The following is a 10,818-nucleotide window of genomic DNA, read 5'->3' as shown; positions in this document are numbered from 1 at the left end:
CACACCAAGATGGTGCAGGCAGGACACTAACACACCAAGATGGTGCAGGCAGGACACTAACACACCAAGATGGTGCAGGCAGGACACTAACACACCAAGATGGTGCAGGCAGGACACTAACACACCAAGATGGTGCAGGCAGGACACTAACACACCAAGATGGTGCAGTCAGGACACTAACACACCAAGATGGTGCAGGTAGGACACTAACACACCAAGATGGTGCAGGCAGGACACTAACACACCAAGATGGTGCAGACAGGACACTAACACACCAATATGGTGCAGGTAGGACACTAAAACACCAAGATGGTGCAGGCAGGACACTAACACACCAAGATGGTGCAGGCAGGACACTAACACACCAAGATGGTGCAAGCAGGACACTAACACACCAAGATGGTGCAGGTAGGAGACTAACACACCAAGATGGTGCAGGCAGGACACTAACACACCAAGATGGTGCAGGCAGGACACTAACACACCAAGATGGTGCAGGCAGGACACTAACACACCAAGATGGTGCAGGCAGGACACTAACACACCAAGATGGTGCAGGCAGGACACTAACACACCAAGATGGTGCAGGCAGGACACTAACACACCAAGATGGTACAGGCAGGACACTAACACACCAATATGGTGCAGGCAGGACACTAACACACCAAGATGGTGCAGGTAGGAGACTAACACACCAAGATGGTGCAGGCAGGACACTAACACACCAAGATGGTGCAGGCAGGACACTAACACACCAAGATGGTGCAGGCAGGACACTAACACACCAAGATGGTGCAGGTAGGAGACTAACACAACAAGATGGTGCAGGCAGGACACTAACACACCAAGATGGTGCAGGCAGGACACTAACACACCAAGATGGTGCAGGCAGGACACTAACACACCAAGATGGTGCAGGCAGGACACTAACACACCAAGTGTAGTTCTCATTTCTGTATAAGGCTTAAAATACAGGATCAAATGTTGCTAATGTATGTCACATGATTTAAAACACAGAACCCTAAAATGACAGGTAGACAGGTTTCCGTTGACCCAGGGTTTTAATCAACAAACGCAATATCACCCACCATTGTTTTGACATTTGTAACGGAAAAGGCAGATATGGGAGACATTTTCTCAACTTTGTCAAGATTTTATCCGTTCGACAAGAGTACACTTTTTTTCTTATGTCGAACTTTCCCTTATTGCGACACATGACGATGGAAACAATGTTTTTCGAATAAACGATGATTGACTAATAATTTTGGGGATATCTGGGGTAAGTCAAGTCATGGCCCCAGTTGCATATGCAACTCAAAAATGTTTGCTAGGAAACCCATAACCTAATAGCCTATGTACATTATGGTGACAATGACTTGTGATGAAAATAAGCAGATGGGAAGTTAACACGGGCTTTTTAAACCCTCCTGTTGTGTTCGTTTCATGTTAATTCATTCTGTGTTCCCGGTCCACAATGACCACCCCGTTATAGCTGATTATAAATCCATATTATCGCCTAATGTTGTGTTAGATCATTTTATCAACTTATGTTCTTGTGATAATTACATGTTTTGAACTTCTATTTGCTGTAGGCCTCATTGACCTGAGCTCATACAACTCGTTTTTGAGTTTAAAAAAAGCATAATGTTTGGATTATTTTGACTATAACAAATACTCAGATGAAACATATTGTTTAACAAGGACTCTCTCCTATTCACCAGTGTCATGATTCAAGATATGATCAAAAGCCTCACATACAGTGTATCGTTTGGTCATTGTGCTGCCACAGAATTGTGAGCAAGGCCTCAAAAAAAGATTTATATACCAGAGCTGCGAGAAAAGTTCTATATATTATTGAAACAATGTTGCGATTGTTTGTGAGAATGCCAACAGGTGTGGTTCCTGTGGGGGAAAGATTCTACTGGGGAAAGATTCCCCTGGGGGTTGCCATGGAAGCTAAGAAGGGATGTGGGTGTGTGTGTGTGTGTGTGTGTGTGTGTGTGTGTGTGTGTGTGTGTAACCAGTGCTGTACTGCACCGCTGTCACTCTGCGTTGTGTGTGGTTGATTGAGACTATAGACGTGGGACTTTGGAGATCAGGTAGTTTTAATTAAGCAGAGTTCACTCTCTGCATTCTGCATCTGCATCGAAAAGGAAATAAAACATTTGTAGAGCCACATTATGTTCTGCGAATCGTCGCCTCTTTCTACAACAGATGCACAATAGGAGAGACTGGGATCATTCGAGGAGCTAGCCATCGTTCACACATACAGTAGCCTGCTAATACCTTAGCTAGCTATTAACCACATGTTGAATTCAGAATGTTGATATCATCCTAAAAAGTAGCTACAGGTGCATCTTAACAATACCCTCCACTTATGAGTAACCTCTAAATATACAACATTATTCATGAACAAAACACTGTGTGTATATGACTTTGTAATTAAAAGAATCAAACTTTTCTGAAGACAGAAAAAGCGTGCCTACCTCTCTCAGTGCATCAAAATGATTGGAGCAGGAGCACGCAGGGCAACTCGTAAATACACACTCCTCTACTCCCAGGATGCACCGCAGGGCAACATGTTAGTAGTACACACTCCTCTACTCCCAGGAGGCAGGCATGCATCATAACAAATCAAATCAACACAACATATGAACCTGGTGAAATTCACATAGTACTTTAACAACTGGTACATGTGCTCAAACACACTTGCAAAATGGGGGTCAGGGAGAGGAAGTGTGTCCATCTGATGAATGGGCATGTGCCCGAACTCAATTTTAAACACTAATTTGTAGTCTCACCCGTTCATTTCTAATGACCGGTCATTATTGACCGGGAACACCACAGGTGGACCAAAGTTAAATAAAACACCCAAAGTGTAATGAAAATTCATCAAAGTGTATTTTGTGTGTTCAGATGCCCTTCGTGGACAAAGTCATGTGACCTCATGTGACCATTTTCTCAGAGAGAAAACGTGTAAATCGGTCCAATTCCACCAGTACACAGCAGGAGGGTTAATTAAGAAGCATAAATATATGTTATTTCTACAGGCCTCACAGATTGATCAAATGAATTAGATCCAATGATTTACGGCCTGTAGGGCAGGAGAGGGGGAGGCTTGCTGATATTTTAATTATAATATGCCCACTGCTTGCAAAATAAATATACAAATAATGTTTCTTTGCAGGATAATGATTGTCCTGACTTTCAAGAATTAATTTTCTGGTCGGCTGAATGCATGTTTCACCATCCAATTATTTCAGAACTATAGGACTGGACATTTTCATCATGGCACGGACCGTGGCGCTATGTTGGCAGAGGAGAATTATTAGAATATTAGTCAGTTATTGCATTGAATCCACACTGGCTTTCCGTGGGACATGAACCAGATAAGTGGGGGACACAGGCTGTCACTCGTGTATTAATGCTCAATTTGCCTAAATAAGTCATGGAAACATTTCAACCACTGTAGGTTTTTTTTGGGGGGGGGGACGTTTTTCGTTGTTGGTGTTACGTCATTACGTTAAGCTGGCAATTGTCACATCCTATTTTCTACGTGAACTTTCTAAATGTCGACAAAGAATCACTAGAGAAGTTAATGGAAACAGAGCTCTCTCTCTATAGAGCTGGTATTTAAACTACTACACTAACTAGTACACTAGTTATTCACTGGATAATTAAATACATCCACATATTTGTGTGTGTGTGTGTGTCAGGTGGCCAGTAGGACCCTGGGTATCCCCAGCAGTAAGATCCACATCACAGAGACCAGCACCAACACTGTTCCCAACACCAGCCCTACTGCTGCCTCTGCTTCCTCCGACCTCAACGGAGCCGCTGTGCATGTAAGACAGACTCACACACACTCACCTACTGCTTTCAATATTCTTTACTGCAGCCAATCTTCTAACCTCTCTCTCCCTCTCCCTCTCTCTCTAGAATGCGTGTGAGATCCTACTCCACCGTCTAGAACCCTACAAGACCAAGAATCCTAAAGGATGCTGGGAGGACTGGGTCAGTACCTGTCAATCATATACAGTCTTATTTCTAATTGGATGGTATCATTGCTCGTCTTTAAAGGCCCAATGCAGTCAAAATCCAGTTATTTCCTGTGTTTTGTATCATATTGTACAACAGCTGATGAAACTAGCATTGTAAAGTGTGAAAAAGGTGCTATATCCTGATAGTTGTTGGTTGAAAATACAATTTAATCAGCAGGTTTTTTCATGGGTGAAGTTTTGGCTCGCCTAGTGGCATTACCAGGCGGTTTCATTGAAAATAAGAATTTATTATTTAACTGACTTGCCTAGGTAAACCGGGAGGTCCGTGGGGCGACGCACAATTGGCCTAGCGTCGTCCGGGTTAGGGAGGGTGTTAAGAAGCAGTGCGGCTGGTTGGGTTGTGTATCGGAGGACGCATGACTTTCAACCTTCGTCTCTCCCGAGTTGTAGCGATGAGACAAGATAGTAGCTACTACAACAATTGGATACCATGAAATTGGGGAGAAAAAGGGGTCATTAAAAAAAAAAAAAACTATTATAGTAAGGTATGTAATTGTTACCCAGAAATGATTCGATATAGAGATAAAAATGTTTGAATTGGGCCTTTAACCCAGAGTGCCCTTCCTTTTAAACATCATGTGTTTTAATCAATTACTCATTATCTGTTTTCAGGTGAACGCTGCCTACTTTGACCGGGTCAATCTGTCTGCTAATGGATTCTACAAGTACGTTACCTGGAACACAGTCACAAGAAAATAACACGCAGTGTATTATTACCAAACCCGTTTTAACAATACATGAATCATTTCGGGTTTTTTTTCAAATAGTTTGCCTGTGAGGCAACACAATAAACTACCATAGCTGGTTGCTAGCTTGCTACAATGCTGCTAAATGCTAGCTAATCTGAAATTGCTAGCTAGGCTAAATGCTAGCTGTTCTAGAATGTTGCTAAATGCTAGGTAGGCTACAAATGCTTGCTAGACTACAAATGTTCGATTGATAGGCTAAATGCTAGCTAGGCTACAATGTTGCTAAATGGCACAACTGGAACCGAAAATCACCAGAAAGATTTCTTGGTGTAATTAACTGTTTATTTATGTCTTCCTCAGGACTCCAGACCTTGGTTATGACTTTGAGACCAACACAGGTCGTCCTTTCAACTACTTCAGTTATGGAGTGGCCTGCTCTGAGGTGGAGATAGACTGTCTGACCGGCAGCCACAAGGTGAGTGATGCGCTAGTGTGTGTTTCCCACTTCTCTTGCGTACTTGAGCGATTTTAGGACTGAATCGATTGATAAGACACAAACCAATATCCTCCATCTCTCCATTAGAACATTCATACTTCCATCGTCATAGATGTGGGGAATAGTCTGAACCCAGCTCTGGACATAGGACAGGTAGAGGGGGGCTTTATGCAGGGTGTGGGTCTGTACACCCTGGAGGAGCTGAAGTATTCTCCCGAGGGATACCTGTTCACGCGAGGACCAGGCATGTACAAGATCCCCGCCTTTGGAGACATCCCCACTGACCTCACAGTGTCTCTGCTCCGAGACGCCCCCAACGACAAGGCCATCTTCTCCTCCAAGGTAGGGACTCTTATTGTGAAGGAAGCCCTCTTTCTATTCTTGTGGAACCCCCGTTTAATTAATCATACTTAACACTTCTCTATCTATCTATCTATCTATCTATCTATCTATCTATCTATCTAGGCGATAGGTGAGCCTCCTCTCTTCCTTGCGGCCTCTGTGTTTTTTGCCATCAAAGATGCCATCATCGCTGCCAGGAAGGAGTCAGGCCTTAGTGGGCCCTTCAGATTGGACAGCCCGGCCACACCTGAGAGGATACGCAACGCCTGCGAGGATCGCTTCACCAAACTGGTATGTTCATCACATCTCTTACAGTCCTTGAATAAAACTATGGAGACACACACTGATCTGTTGTTGTTGTTGTTGTTGTTTTGGTTCCAGTGCCCCCCTGCAGAGCCAGGCACCTTCACTCCATGGGCTGTCGTAGTGTAAGACGAACGGAACTAGAGAGAGAAGAAATGCAGAGGAGAGAGAGAAGAGGGGCGAGACGGAGGGGGGAAAGAATAGGATAGCAAGCAGAGAGAGAAGGTTAATCTGTTCCAAAATTATGCCATTCAATTCCTTTGTCTCTGTCTGAGGAAATGGCTGTTCTAATCAGTTTGTCATGGAGACAGAACCCTAATCAGTTTGGAATGGAGACAGAACCCTAATCAGTTTGGAACTCTTACCCTAACGCACACGTGGGTGGATCTCGGTAGTGTAAAGGGGCATCATCTCCTTGTCTCCTGTCTCTCATCCTTACTGAGCTGAGAATTCAGAACAATATAGTGGATGTTGGGGGTCTGCTTTCACCTGTCCACTAGTTTTAGATCAGTGAAGAGGAAGAGCCTATTAAAGATGAAGCAAAGATCTGAAGCCTACCTGGCTATCAGCACTTTGACCTAGGAAGCAGTCCTAGTCCGGTTCCCCACATAGCCACCATGGTGCGTTCCGAAATAGGTCAGGAGGCCACAGATTCTGATTGGAGGAAAGTGTCACTGAGGCCTCGGGAACTGACCAGACCAATCACACACCACTGTAACTGTTGATGATCTTTTTCAAGGGATGTCAATCATTTTCAGACCTCACTGCATATCATATACAAATGACCTATGATCAATTCAATATCTGTCATGATGCCTGTTGTATCCCTTTATCAAATAAGTCAACATCTTGTAGTTGTGTGTAAAAGAGCTGATATTTGTGTGTTAAATTTAATATCATTTCCTAAATGTATGATATTTTATACATGTTAATTTAATTTGCCTTTTGCTAGCAGAAATGGTGATTTTATTTAGTGGTTATATTTTGATTAATAGAGTTTTATAGGAATCATTTGTTTAATTTATTTTATGTGTAATCTCAGGTTTTGGTAAAACAGCACCATCTGGTGGCCGGTAGTGTGTCTGCTGCGCTACTGTTTTCAATTCAACTTAGTTAAATACTACTTGACTGACACAGAATAACTCAATTACTTCAACTACTTGATAAGACTGAGACAAAAAAAAATGTAATTGAAGAATTAGCTTTATTTGACATTTCGATAATGTATAGAGTTTGCCTGTTTGAATAAACATAGATTTCCAATCCTCTGGCTCTGTCCTCTGACTGTGTGTTATGCTGTCTATAAGTGCTTGCTATGCGGTGTGTATACACCCATTCATATTAGTGGATTCGGCTATTTCAGTTACACCCGTTGCTGACAGGTGTATATAATCAAGCACACAGCTATGCAATCTCCATAGACAAACAATGGCAGTAGAATGGCCCGTACTGAAGAGCTCAGTGACTTTCAACGTGACACCATCATAGGATGTCACCTTTCCAACAAGTCAGTTTGTCAAATTTCTGCCCTACTAGAGCTTCCCCCCGGTCAACAGAAAGTGCTGTTATTGTGAAGTGGAAAGATCTAGGAGCAACAACGGCTCAGTCGCAAAGTGGTAGGCAACGCAAGCTCACAGAACGTAAAATGTACTCAGCCTAACCCCTTGACTAGCTCTACGTTAAAGCTGATAAGAGAGAGACCAGAGAGCCATGAAGAAGAGACAAGATTGAGCCATTGTTGTGATTTACAAAATAAAATAGTCATGGAACCTGTGTAGCTGACTGTTCGGATAGAAACTCCTCCTCCCATTGTCACTCTTCTGTCTTCTAACATGTAATCTCTACAGAGTGAAAACACTTCCTCCCATTGTCACTCAGCTGTCTTCTGACATGTAGTCTCTACAGAGTGAAAACACTTCCTCCCATTGTCACTCAGCTGTCTTCTGACCTGTAGTCTCTACAGAGTGAAAACACTTCCTCCCATTGTCACTCAGCTGTCTTCTGACATGTAGTCTCTACAGAGTGAAAACACTTCCTCCCATTGTCACTCAGCTGTCTTCTGACCTGTAGTCTCTACAGAGTGAAAACACTTCCTCCCATTGTCACTCAGCTGTCTTCTAACCTGTAATCTCTACAGAGTGAAAACACTTCCTCCCATTGTCACTCAGCTGTCTTCTGACATGTAGTCTCTACAGTGAATACACTTGCTCATGTTGGTTTCTTCAGTTGTCACTCACTCTTTATTCTCTGATCTGCCTATTCCTTGTGCTCACCTGCTAAGCAGTGAAATCGACCCTGTTATTGACACACACACACACACACACACACACACACACACACACACACACACACACACACACACACACACACACACACACACACACACACACACACACACACACACACACACACACGCGCACACACACACACACACACAGTTTGCATGTGTATTTACTGTGTGTTTGTACCAGTGTGTGTGGACCTGTGTTCATTCAAAAAGCTGCTGGTGATAAATATAATCATATCCTTTCAACAGTGAATCATACCCACAGTACAGTATGGACACAGCACACTCATTAAAAAACAATCCCTCTAATAACAAGTCATTGAACACAATCTGAAAGATAGACATTTTAAATGTCTGTTACAATTACAACACAAGCGCCCTACACATTACTTAATCTAGAATACTTTTCCCCCATTTTAATCAAGGTGTACAGTTGGGCAAAAAAAGTATTTAGTCAGCCACCAATTGTGCAAGTTCTCCCACTTAAAAAGACGAGAGAGGCCTGTCATTTTATTCATAGGTACACTTCAACTATGACAGACAAAATGAGGGATTTTTTATGAATTTATTTGCAAATTATGGTGGAAAATAAGTATTTGGTCAAAAGTGTTTCACAGCTCAAGTCCCCCAGTCCCCCAGTCCTCCAGTCCTCCAGTCCTCCAGTCCTCCAGTACCCCCAGTCCTCCAGTCCTCCAGTACCCCCAACAGTGTTTCCCAACTCCAGTCTTCCAGTCCCCCGTCCTCCAGTCCTCCAGTCCTCCAGTCCCCCCAACAGTTTTTCCCAACTCCAGTCCTCCAGTACTCCAGGCCTCCAGTCGTCCAGTCCCCCCAAGTGTTTTCCAACTCCAGTCCTCCAGTCCTCCAGTCCCCCCAACAGTGTTTCCCAACTCCAGTCCTCCAGTCCCCCAGTCCTCCAGTCCCCCCAGTCCCCCAGTCCTCCAGTCCTCCAGTCCCACAGTCCTCCAGTCCTCCAGTCCCACAGTCCTCCAGTCCTCCAGTCCCCCCAACATTGTTTCCCAATTCCAGTCCTCCAGTCCCCCCAACAGTGTTTTGCAACTCAATATTAGGAAGGTGTCTCTGATGTTTGATATACTCAGTGTATATAATCACTATTAATTTAATAGGATCTCTGTGGGCCCAGTCATGATGTTTTCGTCTTATCAAGTTTCAGGGAAGACCCAGATGCAGACAGTGTCGAATAAATACAAGTTTATTTCTAGTACAGAGGCAAGCAAACGACAGGTCAAAGGCCGGCAGGGGTCAATAATCCAGGAGGGTGCAAAAGGTCCAGAACGGCAGGCAGACTCAGGGTTCAGGGCAGGCAGAATGGTCAAAACCGGGAAGGACTAGAAAAACAGGAGCCAGAACAGACGAACAGGGGAACAAAAGACAAACAGACAAACAGAAAACACATGAACCCTGCAGCTAGGGAGTCCTCAATGTAGGTCTCCATAGCCTTGGTCTCCGGACCTAACAGAGAGTACAGTCGTCCCCAGGGCAGAGTGGTGCCTGGGAGAAGATCAATCCCACAGTCATATGGTTGGTGTGGCAGAATCGAAGTAGCCAAGGCCTTACCAAACACCTCCTGGAGGGTCCTGGTACTCCGCGGGAATGGCAACTTCCAAGCACCCGGGAAGACATCCCGGGGCAGGCTGTGCTGACTTCAGGTAATGGGGATGGCAGAACGGGCTCCAGCCCATGATGGCACCAGCAGACCAGTCAATGAGGAGATTGTGTTGCGGGAACCAGGAGAATCCCAATACCACGGGAACCTGGGGAGACTTAATGAGCAGTAACTGGATCGTTCGCTGTGGTTCCCTGACACACTTATGTTGATGGGGGTAGTATTGTGGGTGACCCTGCCTATAGAGCGCCAGTCTAGTGCTCTAGTGTCCATGGGAATGGAGAGGGGCTGAGTGGGGAGATCCAGCTCAGAAGCCAGGATAGCGTCCATAAACGGCCCCAGAGTCGATGAATACCGGAAGAGATTTCGACTGGTTCCCCCACAGCAACCTGGCATGAAAAGGGATGCGAGTAAGGGCAGAGGAAAGTTGCCTATAAACTTTGCCAAAACATTTCAAACTACTTTTGTAATACAACTTTAGGTATTTTTAAACGTTAACCTGTTGCGACGAGCAATCCCGTATCCGGGAGCGTAATCATAGCCTCAAATGCATTAGCATAACGCAACGGACATAAATACCCCTAGAAACTTTTCCTATTCATGAAAATCGCAAATGAAATGAAATAAATATATTCAAACACAAGCTTAGCCTTTTGTCATCTCCACTGTCATCTCAGATTTTCAAAATATACGACAAGCATTTGACAAGTTTATCATGGCATAATGCTATGCTAGGCTCTGCTGGCAGCAGGCAACATTTTCACGAAAATAAGAAAATTAAGGTGTTTTTAACAAATATATTCGATAATATATCCGTCAAGGCAGTTGGTTTCTCATAAGAAGCGATTGGAAAAATGTCTACCTCAGTATTTTACGCAAGGTTTTCTGCGGGAGACACCATGTGACCACATGCCATATATGGTCCCTTACAGCCATTCTTCAAGGGAAATGCCTAAAAAGACGTCACAATGCTGTAGACACCTTGGGGAAAACGTGGAAAACGTAAGCTCATTCGT

General features: G+C 44.0%; 1 protein-coding gene across 1 annotated transcript in view; it reads left to right on the top strand.

Annotated features, from left to right (window-relative positions):
• The window catches only part of LOC139399895 (xanthine dehydrogenase/oxidase-like), a 13,091-nt gene extending 5,943 nt beyond the window's left edge, over positions 1-7,148 (top strand). Inside the window, exons 7-13 of the mRNA XM_071145021.1 lie at positions 3,717-3,845; positions 3,940-4,014; positions 4,674-4,726; positions 5,111-5,225; positions 5,334-5,588; positions 5,712-5,879; positions 5,970-7,148. Coding sequence (XP_071001122.1) covers positions 3,717-3,845; positions 3,940-4,014; positions 4,674-4,726; positions 5,111-5,225; positions 5,334-5,588; positions 5,712-5,879; positions 5,970-6,020 — 846 coding nt within the window. The 3' untranslated portion in view covers positions 6,021-7,148. The remainder of the gene's footprint in view (positions 1-3,716; positions 3,846-3,939; positions 4,015-4,673; positions 4,727-5,110; positions 5,226-5,333; positions 5,589-5,711; positions 5,880-5,969) is intronic.
• The last annotated feature ends 3,670 nt before the right edge of the window (positions 7,149-10,818 follow it).

This window comes from Oncorhynchus clarkii, unplaced genomic scaffold (assembly GCF_045791955.1).
Source record: "Oncorhynchus clarkii lewisi isolate Uvic-CL-2024 unplaced genomic scaffold, UVic_Ocla_1.0 unplaced_contig_4630_pilon_pilon, whole genome shotgun sequence".
NCBI classification, from domain to species: Eukaryota; Metazoa; Chordata; class Actinopteri; order Salmoniformes; family Salmonidae; genus Oncorhynchus; species Oncorhynchus clarkii.
This window is presented reverse-complemented; position numbering and strand designations above follow the sequence as displayed.